Source organism: Maylandia zebra, linkage group LG3 (assembly GCF_041146795.1).
Source record: "Maylandia zebra isolate NMK-2024a linkage group LG3, Mzebra_GT3a, whole genome shotgun sequence".
Taxonomy (NCBI): Eukaryota; Metazoa; Chordata; class Actinopteri; order Cichliformes; family Cichlidae; genus Maylandia; species Maylandia zebra.
Window position 1 is genome coordinate 46,224,331 of NC_135169.1, and position 20,500 is coordinate 46,244,830.

The 20,500-nt window shown below is 39.4% G+C and overlaps 1 protein-coding gene across 1 annotated transcript in view; it reads left to right on the top strand.

Annotated features, from left to right (window-relative positions):
* The window catches only part of chrnb1l (cholinergic receptor, nicotinic, beta 1 (muscle) like), a 31,771-nt gene that overhangs the window by 9,337 nt on the left and 1,934 nt on the right, over nucleotides 1-20,500 (top strand). Inside the window, exon 9 of the mRNA XM_004571043.2 lies at nucleotides 575-753. Coding sequence (XP_004571100.2) covers nucleotides 575-753 — 179 coding nt within the window. The remainder of the gene's footprint in view (nucleotides 1-574; nucleotides 754-20,500) is intronic.

Genomic DNA, 20,500 nt, shown 5'->3' on the forward strand with positions numbered 1-20,500 from the left:
GGGGTGTATAGTGTTAATTTATTATTATACACATGAAATGTGATTGATAATTAATGAATAAAGGTTCATTATGTTTAACTGCATTACCAGAATAGCAGAACAGCAGAATAAGCAGGTGAGAATTTACTAAACCACGTTCCACAGATTCATTAAAAAGGGTTTTGTGCACATTATAATTCTATAATTTGAAAGTATGTAAGCATATGATAAAAATACAAAGGTCAGTATGAAATTTGGTTGGATAGGACATAAAAATGCACCACTTACAGATGGCAAAAATGGATACAATTGAATGAGTGTTGACATTCAAAGTTAACAATCTAATAGCAATTAGCTTCTGAATTTTTGCTGACTCTTATGATTAGGCACTTTGCAAAAGTGTGTTAAATTAAGTAGTTGTTGATTGTAGTTTGTCTGAATTCATTGTTTGAAAAGTGACATTACATGTAAAGCCACAGAGTAAAACAGATACCTTCTATAAAGTTGTAATTTATGCTTGGGTTAAGTTGGGTCAGCTTGAAACAAAAGTACAAACCTCTGTGAAACCACTGAATTCCTCCATTTGATTTTTCAGGTGTTCATACATTTCCTGCCTAAATACATTGGCATGATGAGGCCAAAACCAGAGGAACCCTTTTTGGAAGAGGAATCTTCTGATGACACACCTATTCAAAGCTACAATGGGCGACAGCTGGGAGGAGAGTATTTCATTCGCAAGATCAACCCTGATCTTGTCTTACCTTGGCGAGGCAGGTATGACAAAGAAAAAAAGCAATCTATTAGAGGTGTGACTGTGTCTAAATGAAATTGTATGAGTATCCAAAAATATCTACTTCATTTTCTTCGTATTAATAATTCACAAAAGCTTTGTTCATCTATTTGTAACCTTCCTTGACAATCGCTGAGCCAATATACTTCAAACTTCTTTGGTTTATTGCCAGGAAACAGCAGTTGGCTTGTTGTCATTTTGATTAGCTCCTCTCAGATCTCAGATTTTGTGCAGAAATCATGTGGATACTGCCTGCTCTGGTGTTTGTGGAAGAAGCTTAACTCTAACCCACATATATATAAATGTACAGGTATGGCTGTAAGGCTCTCTCTGAATCAAAATGTACTGACATTGATCCTCAACCTCAACCCCGACTCCATTCTGACAGCAACCAAAACGTACTTTTGGGAAGAATATGAACATATTTTGATGGGTGCCAGTTAGAATTAATATTTTCTGTTTCCCTGAAAACCAACATTTAAGTGAATTGTTTTTAATATAAGTTAAAAAAAAAGAAGACATATTGCACCAGAATAGGGTTAGGGTTGAATGCCACAGGTTGAGCAAACAAAAAACATCACAACTATAAAGGTGAAACCTTTCCCCAACCCTAAGCTAAATTCTAACTTTAACTATTAAAACAAGTCTTAACCAGCGAATAGGTCTGTGAATGGTTGTGAAAAAAATGAGCGGGCAGTTTTTTTTCAAGGCATTAAATAACTAAGAAATAGAAATAAGTGGAGTTTGTGTTATGCACATCAGCAAAGTTGGTAAGACAGACTCCACACAAAGTTTTCCACTAGCAGAAAACTTTTACAAATATTCATTTTTCTTCAGGCAAAAATGTAACATGTTTGATGGGATTAAATGTATTGGTTTATATCATCAAATAAAGACAGACTGCCAAAAAGTTCTAGCGCCTGTCACGAATATTAAGAACCACAGAGCTGAAGTATTGACCCTGAGGCTAATTCATCCTGATTCAGCCTCTTTCTAAGCTGAGATGTGCAGATCCTGATGGGGAAAGCTATTTCTATTAACATTAATAAAAGCCAGTGTGGGCATGAATCTCCTTTGTAGAGTGTGCCAAAGTGTGAATGTTGGATCTGGTGCCAGATCAGCTATTATAGTAAAGTACACTGTGTGCTGGAGTTGGCAGAGTTAAAGCCATCATTGCAGAAGCTCAGAGGATCTGTCAAGGCTGCAACAGTAAACACATCTCCTTGAGCCTTCTGATATCATATCTAATAAGATTGTGTTAAAGGTGTTTTTAAGAATTGAATTGTCGTACTAATTCAGAATGTATTGGATGCTTCAAAGGCATGACTGAAATGCAGAATATATATTCAAATCTCCACAAGTTGGATTATAACATTATAACAATCTCGTTAAAATGACATTAACGCCATAACCGCATTATGCAGCAAATCTCCATTAGCGAGCACCTTGAGGCAACTGTTGTTGCGATTTGGCGCTATACAAATGAGTTGAGACTGAGATTCCACTAATCTGGTCTGCTTCTGTAGTCCTGACTGAAACATTATAATACCTATTACCACTGATGAACTGCAGAACGTGCAATGATAATCACTGTCAGATGATGAATTTGAGCAAGTTTTGGTAATTATTTTATGTTTTCTGAAATGCATCAACAATTCAATCCAGATGCTCAGCTTACTGTTTTAATAAAATGACTAGAATGTGCGTGTGCATGTTAAAGCCGTGTCATAATGCAGTTTTAGGGTTGTTCATGTTTTGCTTCATACTGTCATTGGTAGTAGTTAAGAATGGGTGAGATAAGCTACTCAAGATAACCAGAAAGAGTGTAGTTGCTTAGAAACATGATGTCTTTATGTTACCTGCTTCATTCTGGCTAATCAGCTGGTACCTTGCCTCGTGGGTCTTGCCTCATAACCAGCTTCACAGTCCCATGAATGAGATCTTGTGCTGGACAGCTCTCATCCTGTTCCAAAAGCATCACATTCAGCCCCAGCTAAGCCCCACACCCACATCCACAGTCGCCAGCCACTAAGCCTCTGTTTAGGTTTGGCATTAGGGGGTAATCCCACAGAAAGGAGCTCGAGGGACAGTGAAGAATAGATGAGTGGAAGGGAAAGCTGGTGCTGAGTGATAGAGGCATAGGAGGCTTTTGTCGTGTTAGATGTGGGAGAGATGGTGGCTGTGCTATCATAGAAATACAGACATGATTCATCTATATGTCTGTTGCCTCATCCGGTTCTGTGAAAAATGAGGCAACACACTGTAACTTGATTTCACTTATCAGTTGACTATCAGACTTGTTGCTTATAAGAATTTTTTTGAATAAGAATTTTGTGGATGTTTGGTGATATGAGACAACTTTATACTATTCCAAACTCTGTGTGCTTGTTATAAAGTGCATACATGTTCAAAAGTTGATTCTGTTCATCTGGACGTAGCGTTTTGTGGGAGAAAAGTTTCGTCACTCATCCAAGTGACATCTTCAGTCTCAGCTGACTGCAGGTTTCCCCAAATCTTATAAACAGCACATTTGCATAATGACTGAAACCAGCCCACTGAAGGAACAATGGGCTGGGAGGTCAGTTCCTTAATCTTAATTATGCAAATTCTCATGACCATTGATCAACAACCACTGATCAATGGCCATGAGTACCATTCACAGAGAGTATACATATGCATACATATATGCATACATGTTCTATTCCCACATCTTGAAGCAAGCATGCAGTTTGGGCAAATTTCTTTTATTTTGTTTTTTATGTTTTTTCCCCTCTAATAAGAGTTAAACTCAATATAGATATATTTACATGATGGTATAGTTACAGTCCCAATGTACAGTACATACATGTGCCTGTGTGTGTTTGTCACAGTGAGGACTCCGTGAATCTGAGGTAATGAATACAAGCTGTGGAATGTGGGTGGCGTGTGGACCACTACTTACCACACACACGCACACACACACACGCACACACACGCACGCACACGCACACGCACACACGCACACACACGGATGCATACACCAGCACCAGCCTTCCTATGGGAGTTGATTCATTTTTACTGTCCTATCCATCTGTTGTCATGCTGTCTTTCTGTAACACGTCCTGCTTCCTTACTGACGCCGTCCTCATTCTGGTGCTAGTTATCGACTCTCACACTGAACAACTATAGACCATATACATAGACTGCAGATATGTAGTGATGGTGCCAGTGTGACAGGTGCACTGTGGTGCCCAGCCAGCCTGTTACATGATATGCATCCATGATATCTACATGTTTTCATATAATGAAGAATGAAAACAATGTGAATCTAGTGGGTGCAAAGAAAAGTTGGAGCACAGCATAACTGTTCTCAAAAGAAAGGTATGAACTCTCTCCACCATTTTCCATCCCCAAATTTAATAAGTGGGATAAAAGGCATGGATACATCACACTCAAGTAGAAATGCTTTATTTAATACAAAGGATGTGCAAAATACAGGTGACAATCTTAATTTTATAGACATAGATAGATTGCATAAATCCCTCAAATTTGTCATTTCATAATCTAGTCTTTTGGTTTAATTATGAAGTTTAGTTTGTTACGAAGCAAGTGAGTTACAGAGCAGAAGAAAGAAGAAAGATCCTGCCTGGGTCTCAGTATAATTTGGTGGTTTGACCCTTATGCCGAATGGCTGTAACAGCGGTTTGACTCTTCCCTGGTCCATTTCCTGCATGTTATTCCGTCTGTCTGTTCGACCGTCCTATCACAAAAATAAAAGAGGCCTAATATAAATATAAAGATTGTGTCAGCACATGTGTTTCGCTTCATGGAACAGCTGTGTGAGACAAAGAATGAAGAAGTCAAATGTTACTGCATCACGTAAACGTTAACCCCTCTGCTTGGAGTTTGCTGCTGTCACTCAGTGTTTAGAGGAGCTGCAGGAAGCCTGCCTGGGTCAAGGACACACAAAGACACATTCTGTATGTTATAAAGAGACAAGACAGATGTGTCTAAACAGAGTCATGCTTTGTTTTAGCAGAGATTAACCACGCTGCACAGTGACTCGTGACATACGCAGCATAAATCTCAGGTTTTGAAACATTTATGAGGTTGTTACTACAGTTTTTAACTTCTCACAGAAGTGTTTTTGTGACAAACTCGAGCGGCAAGATATCCTCCAGGTTAGAAGGTGCTTTCTTTGCAAAACACATTGTTCTTTGTCTTATACAGTAAGAGGGGTTTTGAGTTGAATCTCATATTGTAATTGCTATAATAAATATTAAACCATGCATGGGGTTAGATTAATTATGGATTCTAAATTGGGACACCAGTCAAAAGCACACAACTCCACCTAGGACATGCTGGGCTGACTGGTTGTGTGTTTATTCAATTTATTTTATATTGGAATCAAAATGGTCCAGATTAGTAGTAGCAACTGTTATGATTGTTGAGATCTACACAGAGCCCAGTCGGTAGTCTGTGTATGTTAAATATGTTGAGAGGATGAGGGTTAATGCTTTGTGCTATAATTACCAAATGTTATCACATTAACATGCTAAACGCTTAAGGCTACGTTCACACTGCGTGAATCCGATTTTTTTGACCCTATGCGACCCATATCCAATCATGGTATGACAGTGTGAACGGCACAAATCCGATATTTTCAAATCCGATCTGGGTCACTTTCGTATGTGGTACTGAATCCGATACATATCCGATGTTTTAGAAAGCGACTGCTGTTTGAACGGTCAAGTCGCATTAAATCCGTCTTTTACGTAACTGACACAAGACAGATGCCAATTATCAGCTCCGGAGAAGCGCCCGAGAAGACATCGCGAACGCTTCCTGGCCATCCCGTGTAGATGTCAGTGAAACTGCTGGGAAGACAACGTTGGAGAAACGTGAACATTTTATTTGTACTGTATAATGTTCAGATTCTGACAGAAATCTGCAACTATCCTTTGAAGCACCGCTCCTCTCTTAAACAGCAGTAAGGATAATTATTAGGCTATTTACATTATTATGTAATGTAATTATTATGTATGCAAAAATTGGAAACGTAAAGTCCGAAGTCTTTATATTAAGGGCCATCAGTCAAACAATACTGTTTGCTTTGGGTCTAAACAGAGCGTGTTGTGTGTGACGTCTTCTTTTGCGCATGCGGGCCGCTTTGAGCGTTCACACTAGAGCACGTTTGCTGTCGCATTTTATTTGTAGTGTGAACGAGCAGACAAAAAAATCGGATTTGATCAAAAAATCGGAATTGAGCATTAAGACCTGCAGTGTGAACGTAGCCTAAGACAGTGTGAAGGGTCAAAAAAAGCTCTAGCTGCTACACATTAGCGTGTTAGCATTGTCAGTGTGCGCATGTTAGCATAAACTAGCAAACACGAAGGCAACTACGAGCATGACTGCAGACTCTTAGTATTGCTTTTTAAGCTGCATAACATATAGCATATAAAAGCTAGTTAAATGGAAAACTTCCACAACAGGCAAAAAAAAAAAGCTTTTTGCTAAAAAAAAAAGAAGATTTAAAGCAGAAGTTTTTTGCACTGCATTTTAAAATGAAAACATATTGCATTTATTTGCAATTAAAAACACACAGAGCAGAAAGTGTGTTACTGTTTTACATCCACAGACACACAAGAAAAGAAGCAGGCAACATGAGGTCAAGTTATGGCAATTTTATTTTTGTATGTCAGTACATGCATTCAGAATAGAGTTTTTAAAAAACAAACAAACGTCCCAAGTAAAGTTTGGGGGGATTTTTGTGAAAGAAAGGTTGAGAGAGGGGGAAGGAGGAAGATGCTGCTGGGTCAGTTCTTTCTCAGCAGTCTGCTCCAGAATCCCCTCCTGTCCTCGGCTTGCTTTTCTTTTGCCTTCAGCTCTTTTAAGGTTTTGTTGAGCTGCTCCTCGGCATCTTTAAATGTTTCTTTCAGCTGCTGTTTGGCCAGTTTCCCTTTGTGTTTGAGGAGCTCTTTAGCTTCCTTTTTGTGCTTTTGTATTTCTTTAAGTTCATCTTTGCAGCCTTTCTTGGTCACCGTCGTTTCTTTCTTGAATACCTTCAACTCAATTTTCCCTTCTGCAAGTTCCTCTTGCACTTTCATCAGTTCCTCCTTCATGTTTTGAGTGTAACTCTTTGTATCTTCCATTTCTTTCTTTGCTTCCTGTATTTTAATTTTCTCTTCCTCCAACACTTTTTGAGCTTCCAACAATTCTTTCTTCATATTTTCAATCTCATTTTCTGTCTCGTGTTTACATTTTTTCTCCTCTTCAAGTTGTTGCTTCACATGCAGTAATTCCTTCCTTAGTGTTTCAGCTTCAGCCATTACATTTGCAGCGTCTTGTGTTGCCAACTGCATTTTGCTTTTTTCCTCCTCAAAAGCTTCCTGCACCTCCTGTAATTCCTGCATCACATTTCCTGCCTCCTTCTTTGCAGTTTGATATTTATTTTTGGCTTCTTGTGCTGTGCTTTTCTCTTCCTCCAATGCTTTTTGAGCTTGCAGCAGTTCTTTCTTCATGTTTTCATTCTCGTTTTCTGCCTGTTGTTTTCTTATCTTCTCTCCTTTAAGTTTGAGACCCACATCCTGTAATTCCTGCAATACTACTTCAGTTTCAAACTTTGAATTTTTAGCTTCTCCTCTTGATTTTTCTGCCTCTTCTTTTAATTTGACATTTTCAGCCTGTATCATTTGAAATTTAAAATGAATCAGCTGTACTGTATTGTGAGGTGAAGCACTCGCCGATCCTCTTCTCGATCTCCCTTGATTCATTTTGGCCTTTTAAACAAAGGAACCAACGTTTTGTAGAGGAGTGAAGTGAAGTTTTCGATGTTTCTTCGTCAACTGTCGTTTGTCCTGCACAGAGATGCTGCTGTAGATGTGTCTCTAGCTGTGTCTGGATACAATGAAACATGCTGGAACTAAGTGCTTGTGTTGCACAGTTCTACTAAACATTCCATTTCATGCATGCTCCGCCCACATGGTCAGGAATGTCAGGTGCTGCATCTCCAAATGCTGCTCCCGTTGCCTAGCAATAACAGCTGTTTACTTTTTGGGGTCTGGTTCATTGTTTAATAAAGAAAACATGTCCAAGTATTGGGTGCTGAGGCTCAGCGCATATTCTAGCCTGCTGTGTGGGTGGGCAGCTAGAAATCACTGGTGGGCAACATGAGTGAGGAGAAAACTGGAGCAGCCAAGCAGGGAGCTGCAGGTTGCTGGTTTGAGTCTCTGTTCAGATGCTGGTGTCTCCTCTCTCTGAGATGTCTGCAAACAGTCCCAGATAAAACAATAAGGATAATAAACAAACACGTGACTAAAATAACAATTATGACTCTGATGTGTTTCATGTGTAGCAGGATGGCCTCTATACAGCAGTCGCTGCAAGCATCCACATCGCCACACTTACTATTCTTTAAGCAGGCGTGCTGGGCTCCTCCTAAGGAAAGTTTGAAACTTCATTTCCTTCATGCTGGTGAACTTTTTACCAAATATTTTCATCAAAGCTTCTCCATCACTGACAGGGATTGTTTGGATCTTCACACTCATCTCCACCAACCCTAAAAAATGAGTCTCACTTTGCTCATATAATGCCAGGAGTGTCTCCATATTCCACAAAAGTCTATGCAAACATGTAACAGTATCCCATATTCATAGAAATATTATTGATATTATAACAAAAGCTGTCACCAACACAATTGTCCCAAGTGCTTTTTTTTTATTAGTTATTGCAAATGCTTGACTGCAGTTCTTGCTAGATGACAAAACCACTTATTAGGTTTAGAAGGAAATGACTTTTTCTACATGAGGTAAAGTTGGAGAGCTGTTTCCCCAAACTAAATGAAATCATCATTTGAAAAACTACAATCTGTATTTACTCTGAACATCTGTGTTAACATTTGAAATTGGAAACATGTAAGTGTAACAAACATGTTAAAACATAAGAAATCAGGAAGGGGCATGTATAGGAATTTCTTTTACTTATGCATTAATCACATTATTTTATTGTATGATACCTTGGTGCCACTGGATTTTAACATGTCTCACACTCATACAGTAAGACAAATGCTGGGGGTCTAGTAAGGAAGTTGGGGGAAGCAGACAACTCCACAGGAAGAGTCTTTTGTGTCTTTGAGGACTCTGGTAGGAAGCAAGGGAGTGTGAACCTTAAGGTGTGAAACAGCTGTGTACTGCCTTTTGTTCCTGGAGAAGGTATTTAACTGAGAGCCATGCTAGGCTCAGGGAGACTCTGCTGACCGTCTGTCCCGCGGTCATGCAGGGACTTCATCAAGCTTGCTTGTCTGTTCTTTGTGTGTTTTGATTAAAGAATGTTAGCTACCGCTCACCGCTCGTCTGCAGGCTTTATTTAAATGGAAAACTTCCACAACAGGCAAAAAAAAAAAAGCTTTTTGCTAAAAAAAAAAAAAAGATTTAAAACAGAAGTTTTTTGCACTGCATTTTAAAATGAAAACATATTGCATTTATTTGCAATTAAAAACACACAGAGCAGAAAGTGTGTTACTGTTTTACATCCACAGACACACAAGAAAAGAAGCAGGCAACATGAGGTCAAGTTATGGCAATTTTATTTTTGTATGTCAGTACATGAATTCAGAATAGAGTTTTTAAAAAACAAACAAAGGTCCCAAGTAAAGTTTGGGGGGATTTTTGTGAAAGAAAGGTTGAGAGAGGGGGAAGGAGGAAGATGCTGCTGGGTCAGTTCTTTCTCAGCAGTCTGCTCCAGAATCCCCTCCTGTCCTCGGCTTGCTTTTCTTTTGCCTTCAGCTCTTTTAAGGTTTTGTTGAGCTGCTCCTCGGCATCTTTAAATGTTTCTTTCAGCTGCTGTTTGGCCAGTTTCCCTTTGTGTTTGAGGAGCTCTTTAGCTTCCTTTTTGTGCTTTTGTATTTCTTTAAGTTCATCTTTGCAGCCTTTCTTGGTCACCGTCGTTTCTTTCTTGAATACCTTCAACTCAATTTTCCCTTCTGCAAGTTCCTCTTGCACTTTCATCAGTTCCTCCTTCATGTTTTGAGTGTAACTCTTTGTATCTTCCATTTCTTTCTTTGCTTCCTGTATTTTAATTTTCTCTTCCTCCAACACTTTTTGAGCTTCCAACAATTCTTTCTTCATATTTTCAATCTCATTTTCTGTCTCGTGTTTACATTTTTTCTCCTCTTCAAGTTGTTGCTTCACATGCAGTAATTCCTTCCTTAGTGTTTCAGCTTCAGCCATTACATTTGCAGCGTCTTGTGTTGCCAACTGCATTTTGCTTTTTTCCTCCTCAAAAGCTTCCTGCACCTCCTGTAATTCCTGCATCACATTTCCTGCCTCCTTCTTTGCAGTTTGATATTTATTTTTGGCTTCTTGTGCTGTGCTTTTCTCTTCCTCCAATGCTTTTTGAGCTTGCAACAGTTCTTTCTTCATGTTTTCATTCTCGTTTTCTGCCTGTTGTTTTCTTATCTTCTCTCCTTTAAGTTTGAGACCCACATCCTGTAATTCCTGCAATACTACTTCAGTTTCAAACTTTGAATTTTTAGCTTCTCCTCTTGATTTTTCTGCCTCTTCTTTTAATTTGACATTTTCAGCCTGTATCATTTGAAATTTAAAATGAATCAGCTGTACTGTATTGTGAGGTGAAGCACTCGCCGATCCTCTTCTCGATCTCCCTTGATTCATTTTGGCCTTTTAAACAAAGGAACCAACGTTTTGTAGAGGAGTGAAGTGAAGTTTTCGATGTTTCTTCGTCAACTGTCGTTTGTCCTGCACAGAGATGCTGCTGTAGATGTGTCTCTAGCTGTGTCTGGATACAATGAAACATGCTGGAACTAAGTGCTTGTGTTGCACAGTTCTACTAAACATTCCATTTCATGCATGCTCCGCCCACATGGTCAGGAATGTCAGGTGCTGCATCTCCAAATGCTGCTCCCGTTGCCTAGCAATAACAGCTGTTTACTTTTTGGGGTCTGGTTCATTGTTTAATAAAGAAAACATGTCCAAGTATTGGGTGCTGAGGCTCAGCGCATATTCTAGCCTGCTGTGTGGGTGGGCAGCTAGAAATCACTGGTGGGCAACATGAGTGAGGAGAAAACTGGAGCAGCCAAGCAGGGAGCTGCAGGTTGCTGGTTTGAGTCTCTGTTCAGATGCTGGTGTCTCCTCTCTCTGAGATGTCTGCAAACAGTCCCAGATAAAACAATAAGGATAATAAACAAACACGTGACTAAAATAACAATTATGACTCTGATGTGTTTCATGTGTAGCAGGATGGCCTCTATACAGCAGTCGCTGCAAGCATCCACATCGCCACACTTACTATTCTTTAAGCAGGCGTGCTGGGCTCCTCCTAAGGAAAGTTTGAAACTTCATTTCCTTCATGCTGGTGAACTTTTTACCAAATATTTTCATCAAAGCTTCTCCATCACTGACAGGGATTGTTTGGATCTTCACACTCATCTCCACCAACCCTAAAAAATGAGTCTCACTTTGCTCATATAATGCCAGGAGTGTCTCCATATTCCACAAAAGTCTATGCAAACATGTAACAGTATCCCATATTCATAGAAATATTATTGATATTATAACAAAAGCTGTCACCAACACAATTGTCCCAAGTGCTTTTTTTTATTAGTTATTGCAAATGCTTGACTGCAGTTCTTGCTAGATGACAAAACCACTTATTAGGTTTAGAAGGAAATGACCTTTTCTACATGAGGTAAAGTTGGAGAGCTGTTTCCCCAAACTAAATGAAATCATCATTTGAAAAACTACAATCTGTATTTACTCTGAACATCTGTGTTAACATTTGAAATTGGAAACATGTAAGTGTAACAAACATGTTAAAACATAAGAAATCAGGAAGGGGCATGTATAGGAATTTCTTTTACTTATGCATTAATCACATTATTTTATTGTATGATACCTTGGTGCCACTGGATTTTAACATGTCTCACACTCATACAGTAAGACAAATGCTGGGGGTCTAGTAAGGAAGTTGGGGGAAGCAGACAACTCCACAGGAAGAGTCTTTTGTGTCTTTGAGGACTCTGGTAGGAAGCAAGGGAGTGTGAACCTTAAGGTGTGAAACAGCTGTGTACTGCCTTTTGTTCCTGGAGAAGGTATTTAACTGAGAGCCATGCTAGGCTCAGGGAGACTCTGCTGACCGTCTGTCCCGCGGTCATGCAGGGACTTCATCAAGCTTGCTTGTCTGTTCTTTGTGTGTTTTGATTAAAGAATGTTAGCTACCGCTCACCGCTCGTCTGCAGGCTTTATTTAAATGGAAAACTTCCACAACAGGCAAAAAAAAAAGCTTTTTGCTAAAAAAAAAAAAAGATTTAGAGCAGAAGTTTTTTGCACTGCATTTTAAAATGAAAACATATTGCATTTATTTGCAATTAAAAACACACAGAGCAGAAAGTGTGTTACTGTTTTACATCCACAGACACACAAGAAAAGAAGCAGGCAACATGAGGTCAAGTTATGGCAATTTTATTTTTGTATGTCAGTACATGCATTCAGAATAGAGTTTTTAAAAAACAAACAAAGGTCCCAAGTAAAGTTTGGGGGGATTTTTGTGAAAGAAAGGTTGAGAGAGGGGGAAGGAGGAAGATGCTGCTGGGTCAGTTCTTTCTCAGCAGTCTGCTCCAGAATCCCCTCCTGTCCTCGGCTTGCTTTTCTTTTGCCTTCAGCTCTTTTAAGGTTTTGTTGAGCTGCTCCTCGGCATCTTTAAATGTTTCTTTCAGCTGCTGTTTGGCCAGTTTCCCTTTGTGTTTGAGGAGCTCTTTAGCTTCCTTTTTGTGCTTTTGTATTTCTTTAAGTTCATCTTTGCAGCCTTTCTTGGTCACCGTCGTTTCTTTCTTGAATACCTTCAACTCAATTTTCCCTTCTGCAAGTTCCTCTTGCACTTTCATCAGTTCCTCCTTCATGTTTTGAGTGTAACTCTTTGTATCTTCCATTTCTTTCTTTGCTTCCTGTATTTTAATTTTCTCTTCCTCCAACACTTTTTGAGCTTCCAACAATTCTTTCTTCATATTTTCAATCTCATTTTCTGTCTCGTGTTTACATTTTTTCTCCTCTTCAAGTTGTTGCTTCACATGCAGTAATTCCTTCCTTAGTGTTTCAGCTTCAGCCATTACATTTGCAGCGTCTTGTGTTGCCAACTGCATTTTGCTTTTTTCCTCCTCAAAAGCTTCCTGCACCTCCTGTAATTCCTGCATCACATTTCCTGCCTCCTTCTTTGCAGTTTGATATTTATTTTTGGCTTCTTGTGCTGTGCTTTTCTCTTCCTCCAATGCTTTTTGAGCTTGCAACAGTTCTTTCTTCATGTTTTCATTCTCGTTTTCTGCCTGTTGTTTTCTTATCTTCTCTCCTTTAAGTTTGAGACCCACATCCTGTAATTCCTGCAATACTACTTCAGTTTCAAACTTTGAATTTTTAGCTTCTCCTCTTGATTTTTCTGCCTCTTCTTTTAATTTGACATTTTCAGCCTGTATCATTTGAAATTTAAAATGAATCAGCTGTACTGTATTGTGAGGTGAAGCACTCGCCGATCCTCTTCTCGATCTCCCTTGATTCATTTTGGCCTTTTAAACAAAGGAACCAACGTTTTGTAGAGGAGTGAAGTGAAGTTTTCGATGTTTCTTCGTCAACTGTCGTTTGTCCTGCACAGAGATGCTGCTGTAGATGTGTCTCTAGCTGTGTCTGGATACAATGAAACATGCTGGAACTAAGTGCTTGTGTTGCACAGTTCTACTAAACATTCCATTTCATGCATGCTCCGCCCACATGGTCAGGAATGTCAGGTGCTGCATCTCCAAATGCTGCTCCCGTTGCCTAGCAATAACAGCTGTTTACTTTTTGGGGTCTGGTTCATTGTTTAATAAAGAAAACATGTCCAAGTATTGGGTGCTGAGGCTCAGCGCATATTCTAGCCTGCTGTGTGGGTGGGCAGCTAGAAATCACTGGTGGGCAACATGAGTGAGGAGAAAACTGGAGCAGCCAAGCAGGGAGCTGCAGGTTGCTGGTTTGAGTCTCTGTTCAGATGCTGGTGTCTCCTCTCTCTGAGATGTCTGCAAACAGTCCCAGATAAAACAATAAGGATAATAAACAAACACGTGACTAAAATAACAATTATGACTCTGATGTGTTTCATGTGTAGCAGGATGGCCTCTATACAGCAGTCGCTGCAAGCATCCACATCGCCACACTTACTATTCTTTAAGCAGGCGTGCTGGGCTCCTCCTAAGGAAAGTTTGAAACTTCATTTCCTTCATGCTGGTGAACTTTTTACCAAATATTTTCATCAAAGCTTCTCCATCACTGACAGGGATTGTTTGGATCTTCACACTCATCTCCACCAACCCTAAAAAATGAGTCTCACTTTGCTCATATAATGCCAGGAGTGTCTCCATATTCCACAAAAGTCTATGCAAACATGTAACAGTATCCCATATTCATAGAAATATTATTGATATTATAACAAAAGCTGTCACCAACACAATTGTCCCAAGTGCTTTTTTTTATTAGTTATTGCAAATGCTTGACTGCAGTTCTTGCTAGATGACAAAACCACTTATTAGGTTTAGAAGGAAATGACCTTTTCTACATGAGGTAAAGTTGGAGAGCTGTTTCCCCAAACTAAATGAAATCATCATTTGAAAAACTACAATCTGTATTTACTCTGAACATCTGTGTTAACATTTGAAATTGGAAACATGTAAGTGTAACAAACATGTTAAAACATAAGAAATCAGGAAGGGGCATGTATAGGAATTTCTTTTACTTATGCATTAATCACATTATTTTATTGTATGATACCTTGGTGCCACTGGATTTTAACATGTCTCACACTCATACAGTAAGACAAATGCTGGGGGTCTAGTAAGGAAGTTGGGGGAAGCAGACAACTCCACAGGAAGAGTCTTTTGTGTCTTTGAGGACTCTGGTAGGAAGCAAGGGAGTGTGAACCTTAAGGTGTGAAACAGCTGTGTACTGCCTTTTGTTCCTGGAGAAGGTATTTAACTGAGAGCCATGCTAGGCTCAGGGAGACTCTGCTGACCGTCTGTCCCGCGGTCATGCAGGGACTTCATCAAGCTTGCTTGTCTGTTCTTTGTGTGTTTTGATTAAAGAATGTTAGCTACCGCTCACCGCTCGTCTGCAGGCTTTATTTAAATGGAAAACTTCCACAACAGGCAAAAAAAAAAAAGCTTTTTGCTAAAAAAAAAAAAAGATTTAAAACAGAAGTTTTTTGCACTGCATTTTAAAATGAAAACATATTGCATTTATTTGCAATTAAAAACACACAGAGCAGAAAGTGTGTTACTGTTTTACATCCACAGACACACAAGAAAAGAAGCAGGCAACATGAGGTCAAGTTATGGCAATTTTATTTTTGTATGTCAGTACATGAATTCAGAATAGAGTTTTTAAAAAACAAACAAAGGTCCCAAGTAAAGTTTGGGGGGATTTTTGTGAAAGAAAGGTTGAGAGAGGGGGAAGGAGGAAGATGCTGCTGGGTCAGTTCTTTCTCAGCAGTCTGCTCCAGAATCCCCTCCTGTCCTCGGCTTGCTTTTCTTTTGCCTTCAGCTCTTTTAAGGTTTTGTTGAGCTGCTCCTCGGCATCTTTAAATGTTTCTTTCAGCTGCTGTTTGGCCAGTTTCCCTTTGTGTTTGAGGAGCTCTTTAGCTTCCTTTTTGTGCTTTTGTATTTCTTTAAGTTCATCTTTGCAGCCTTTCTTGGTCACCGTCGTTTCTTTCTTGAATACCTTCAACTCAATTTTCCCTTCTGCAAGTTCCTCTTGCACTTTCATCAGTTCCTTCTTCATGTTTTGAGTGTAACTCTTTGTATCTTCCATTTCTTTCTTTGCTTCCTGTATTTTAATTTTCTCTTCCTCCAACACTTTTTGAGCTTCCAACAATTCTTTCTTCATATTTTCAATCTCATTTTCTGTCTCGTGTTTACATTTTTTCTCCTCTTCAAGTTGTTGCTTCACATGCAGTAATTCCTTCCTTAGTGTTTCAGCTTCAGCCATTACATTTGCAGCGTCTTGTGTTGCCAACTGCATTTTGCTTTTTTCCTCCTCAAAAGCTTCCTGCACCTCCTGTAATTCCTGCATCACATTTCCTGCCTCCTTCTTTGCAGTTTGATATTTATTTTTGGCTTCTTGTGCTGTGCTTTTCTCTTCCTCCAATGCTTTTTGAGCTTGCAACAGTTCTTTCTTCATGTTTTCATTCTCGTTTTCTGCCTGTTGTTTTCTTATCTTCTCTCCTTTAAGTTTGAGACCCACATCCTGTAATTCCTGCAATACTACTTCAGTTTCAAACTTTGAATTTTTAGCTTCTCCTCTTGATTTTTCTGCCTCTTCTTTTAATTTGACATTTTCAGCCTGTATCATTTGAAATTTAAAATGAATCAGCTGTACTGTATTGTGAGGTGAAGCACTCGCCGATCCTCTTCTCGATCTCCCTTGATTCATTTTGGCCTTTTAAACAAAGGAACCAACGTTTTGTAGAGGAGTGAAGTGAAGTTTTCGATGTTTCTTCGTCAACTGTCGTTTGTCCTGCACAGAGATGCTGCTGTAGATGTGTCTCTAGCTGTGTCTGGATACAATGAAACATGCTGGAACTAAGTGCTTGTGTTGCACAGTTCTACTAAACATTCCATTTCATGCATGCTCCGCCCACATGGTCAGGAATGTCAGGTGCTGCATCTCCAAATGCTGCTCCCGTTGCCTAGCAATAACAGCTGTTTACTTTTTGGGGTCTGGTTCATTGTTTAATAAAGAAAACATGTCCAAGTATTGGGTGCTGAGGCTCAGCGCATATTCTAGCCTGCTGTGTGGGTGGGCAGCTAGAAATCACTGGTGGGCAACATGAGTGAGGAGAAAACTGGAGCAGCCAAGCAGGGAGCTGCAGGTTGCTGGTTTGAGTCTCTGTTCAGATGCTGGTGTCTCCTCTCTCTGAGATGTCTGCAAACAGTCCCAGATAAAACAATAAGGATAATAAACAAACACGTGACTAAAATAACAATTATGACTCTGATGTGTTTCATGTGTAGCAGGATGGCCTCTATACAGCAGTCGCTGCAAGCATCCACATCGCCACACTTACTATTCTTTAAGCAGGCGTGCTGGGCTCCTCCTAAGGAAAGTTTGAAACTTCATTTCCTTCATGCTGGTGAACTTTTTACCAAATATTTTCATCAAAGCTTCTCCATCACTGACAGGGATTGTTTGGATCTTCACACTCATCTCCACCAACCCTAAAAAATGAGTCTCACTTTGCTCATATAATGCCAGGAGTGTCTCCATATTCCACAAAAGTCTATGCAAACATGTAACAGTATCCCATATTCATAGAAATATTATTGATATTATAACAAAAGCTGTCACCAACACAATTGTCCCAAGTGCTTTTTTTTATTAGTTATTGCAAATGCTTGACTGCAGTTCTTGCTAGATGACAAAACCACTTATTAGGTTTAGAAGGAAATGACTTTTTCTACATGAGGTAAAGTTGGAGAGCTGTTTCCCCAAACTAAATGAAATCATCATTTGAAAAACTACAATCTGTATTTACTCTGAACATCTGTGTTAACATTTGAAATTGGAAACATGTAAGTGTAACAAACATGTTAAAACATAAGAAATCAGGAAGGGGCATGTATAGGAATTTCTTTTACTTATGCATTAATCACATTATTTTATTGTATGATACCTTGGTGCCACTGGATTTTAACATGTCTCACACTCATACAGTAAGACAAATGCTGGGGGTCTAGTAAGGAAGTTGGGGGAAGCAGACAACTCCACAGGAAGAGTCTTTTGTGTCTTTGAGGACTCTGGTAGGAAGCAAGGGAGTGTGAACCTTAAGGTGTGAAACAGCTGTGTACTGCCTTTTGTTCCTGGAGAAGGTATTTAACTGAGAGCCATGCTAGGCTCAGGGAGACTCTGCTGACCGTCTGTCCCGCGGTCATGCAGGGACTTCATCAAGCTTGCTTGTCTGTTCTTTGTGTGTTTTGATTAAAGAATGTTAGCTACCGCTCACCGCTCGTCTGCAGGCTTTATTTAAATGGAAAACTTCCACAACAGGCAAAAAAAAAAGCTTTTTGCTAAAAAAAAAAAAAGATTTAGAGCAGAAGTTTTTTGCACTGCATTTTAAAATGAAAACATATTGCATTTATTTGCAATTAAAAACACACAGAGCAGAAAGTGTGTTACTGTTTTACATCCACAGACACACAAGAAAAGAAGCAGGCAACATGAGGTCAAGTTATGGCAATTTTATTTTTGTATGTCAGTACATGCATTCAGAATAGAGTTTTTAAAAAACAAACAAAGGTCCCAAGTAAAGTTTGGGGGGATTTTTGTGAAAGAAAGGTTGAGAGAGGGGGAAGGAGGAAGATGCTGCTGGGTCAGTTCTTTCTCAGCAGTCTGCTCCAGAATCCCCTCCTGTCCTCGGCTTGCTTTTCTTTTGCCTTCAGCTCTTTTAAGGTTTTGTTGAGCTGCTCCTCGGCATCTTTAAATGTTTCTTTCAGCTGCTGTTTGGCCAGTTTCCCTTTGTGTTTGAGGAGCTCTTTAGCTTCCTTTTTGTGCTTTTGTATTTCTTTAAGTTCATCTTTGCAGCCTTTCTTGGTCACCGTCGTTTCTTTCTTGAATACCTTCAACTCAATTTTCCCTTCTGCAAGTTCCTCTTGCACTTTCATCAGTTCCTCCTTCATGTTTTGAGTGTAACTCTTTGTATCTTCCATTTCTTTCTTTGCTTCCTGTATTTTAATTTTCTCTTCCTCCAACACTTTTTGAGCTTCCAACAATTCTTTCTTCATATTTTCAATCTCATTTTCTGTCTCGTGTTTACATTTTTTCTCCTCTTCAAGTTGTTGCTTCACATGCAGTAATTCCTTCCTTAGTGTTTCAGCTTCAGCCATTACATTTGCAGCGTCTTGTGTTGCCAACTGCATTTTGCTTTTTTCCTCCTCAAAAGCTTCCTGCACCTCCTGTAATTCCTGCATCACATTTCCTGCCTCCTTCTTTGCAGTTTGATATTTATTTTTGGCTTCTTGTGCTGTGCTTTTCTCTTCCTCCAATGCTTTTTGAGCTTGCAACAGTTCTTTCTTCATGTTTTCATTCTCGTTTTCTGCCTGTTGTTTTCTTATCTTCTCTCCTTTAAGTTTGAGACCCACATCCTGTAATTCCTGCAATACTACTTCAGTTTCAAACTTTGAATTTTTAGCTTCTCCTCTTGATTTTTCTGCCTCTTCTTTTAATTTGACATTTTCAGCCTGTATCATTTGAAATTTAAAATGAATCAGCTGTACTGTATTGTGAGGTGAAGCACTCGCCGATCCTCTTCTCGATCTCCCTTGATTCATTTTGGCCTTTTAAACAAAGGAACCAACGTTTTGTAGAGGAGTGAAGTGAAGTTTTCGATGTTTCTTCGTCAACTGTCGTTTGTCCTGCACAGAGATGCTGCTGTAGATGTGTCTCTAGCTGTGTCTGGATACAATGAAACATGCTGGAACTAAGTGCTTGTGTTGCACAGTTCTACTAAACATTCCATTTCATGCATGCTCCGCCCACATGGTCAGGAATGTCAGGTGCTGCATCTCCAAATGCTGCTCCCGTTGCCTAGCAATAACAGCTGTTTACTTTTTGGGGTCTGGTTCATTGTTTAATAAAGAAAACATGTCCAAGTATTGGGTGCTGAGGCTCAGCGCATATTCTAGCCTGCTGTGTGGGTGGGCAGCTAGAAATCACTGGTGGGCAACATGAGTGAGGAGAAAACTGGAGCAGCCAAGCAGGGAGCTGCAGGTTGCTGGTTTGAGTCTCTGTTCAGATGCTGGTGTCTCCTCTCTCTGAGATGTCTGCAAACAGTCCCAGATAAAACAATAAGGATAATAAACAAACACGTGACTAAAATAACAATTATGACTCTGATGTGTTTCATGTGTAGCAGGATGGCCTCTATACAGCAGTCGCTGCAAGCATCCACATCGCCACACTTACTATTCTTTAAGCAGGCGTGCTGGGCTCCTCCTAAGGAAAGTTTGAAACTTCATTTCCTTCATGCTGGTGAACTTTTTACCAAATATTTTCATCAAAGCTTCTCCATCACTGACAGGGATTGTTTGGATCTTCACACTCATCTCCACCAACCCTAAAAAATGAGTCTCACTTTGCTCATATAATGCCAGGAGTGTCTCCATATTCCACAAAAGTCTATGCAAACATGTAACAGTATCCCATATTCATAGAAATATTATTGATATTATAACAAAAGCTGTCACCAACACAATTGTCCCAAGTGCTTTTTTTTATTAGTTATTGCAAATGCTTGACTGCAGTTCTTGCTAGATGACAAAACCACTTATTAGGTTTAGAAGGAAATGACTTTTTCTACATGAGGTAAAGTTGGAGAGCTGTTTCCCCAAACTAAATGAAATCATCATTTGAAAAACTACAATCTGTATTTACTCTGAACATCTGTGTTAACATTTGAAATTGGAAACATGTAAGTGTAACAAACATGTTAAAACATAAGAAATCAGGAAGGGGCATGTATAGGAATTTCTTTTACTTATGCATTAATCACATTATTTTATTGTATGATACCTTGGTGCCACTGGATTTTAACATGTCTCACACTCATACAGTAAGACAAATGCTGGGGGTCTAGTAAGGAAGTTGGGGGAAGCAGACAACTCCACAGGAAGAGTCTTTTGTGTCTTTGAGGACTCTGGTAGGAAGCAAGGGAGTGTGAACCTTAAGG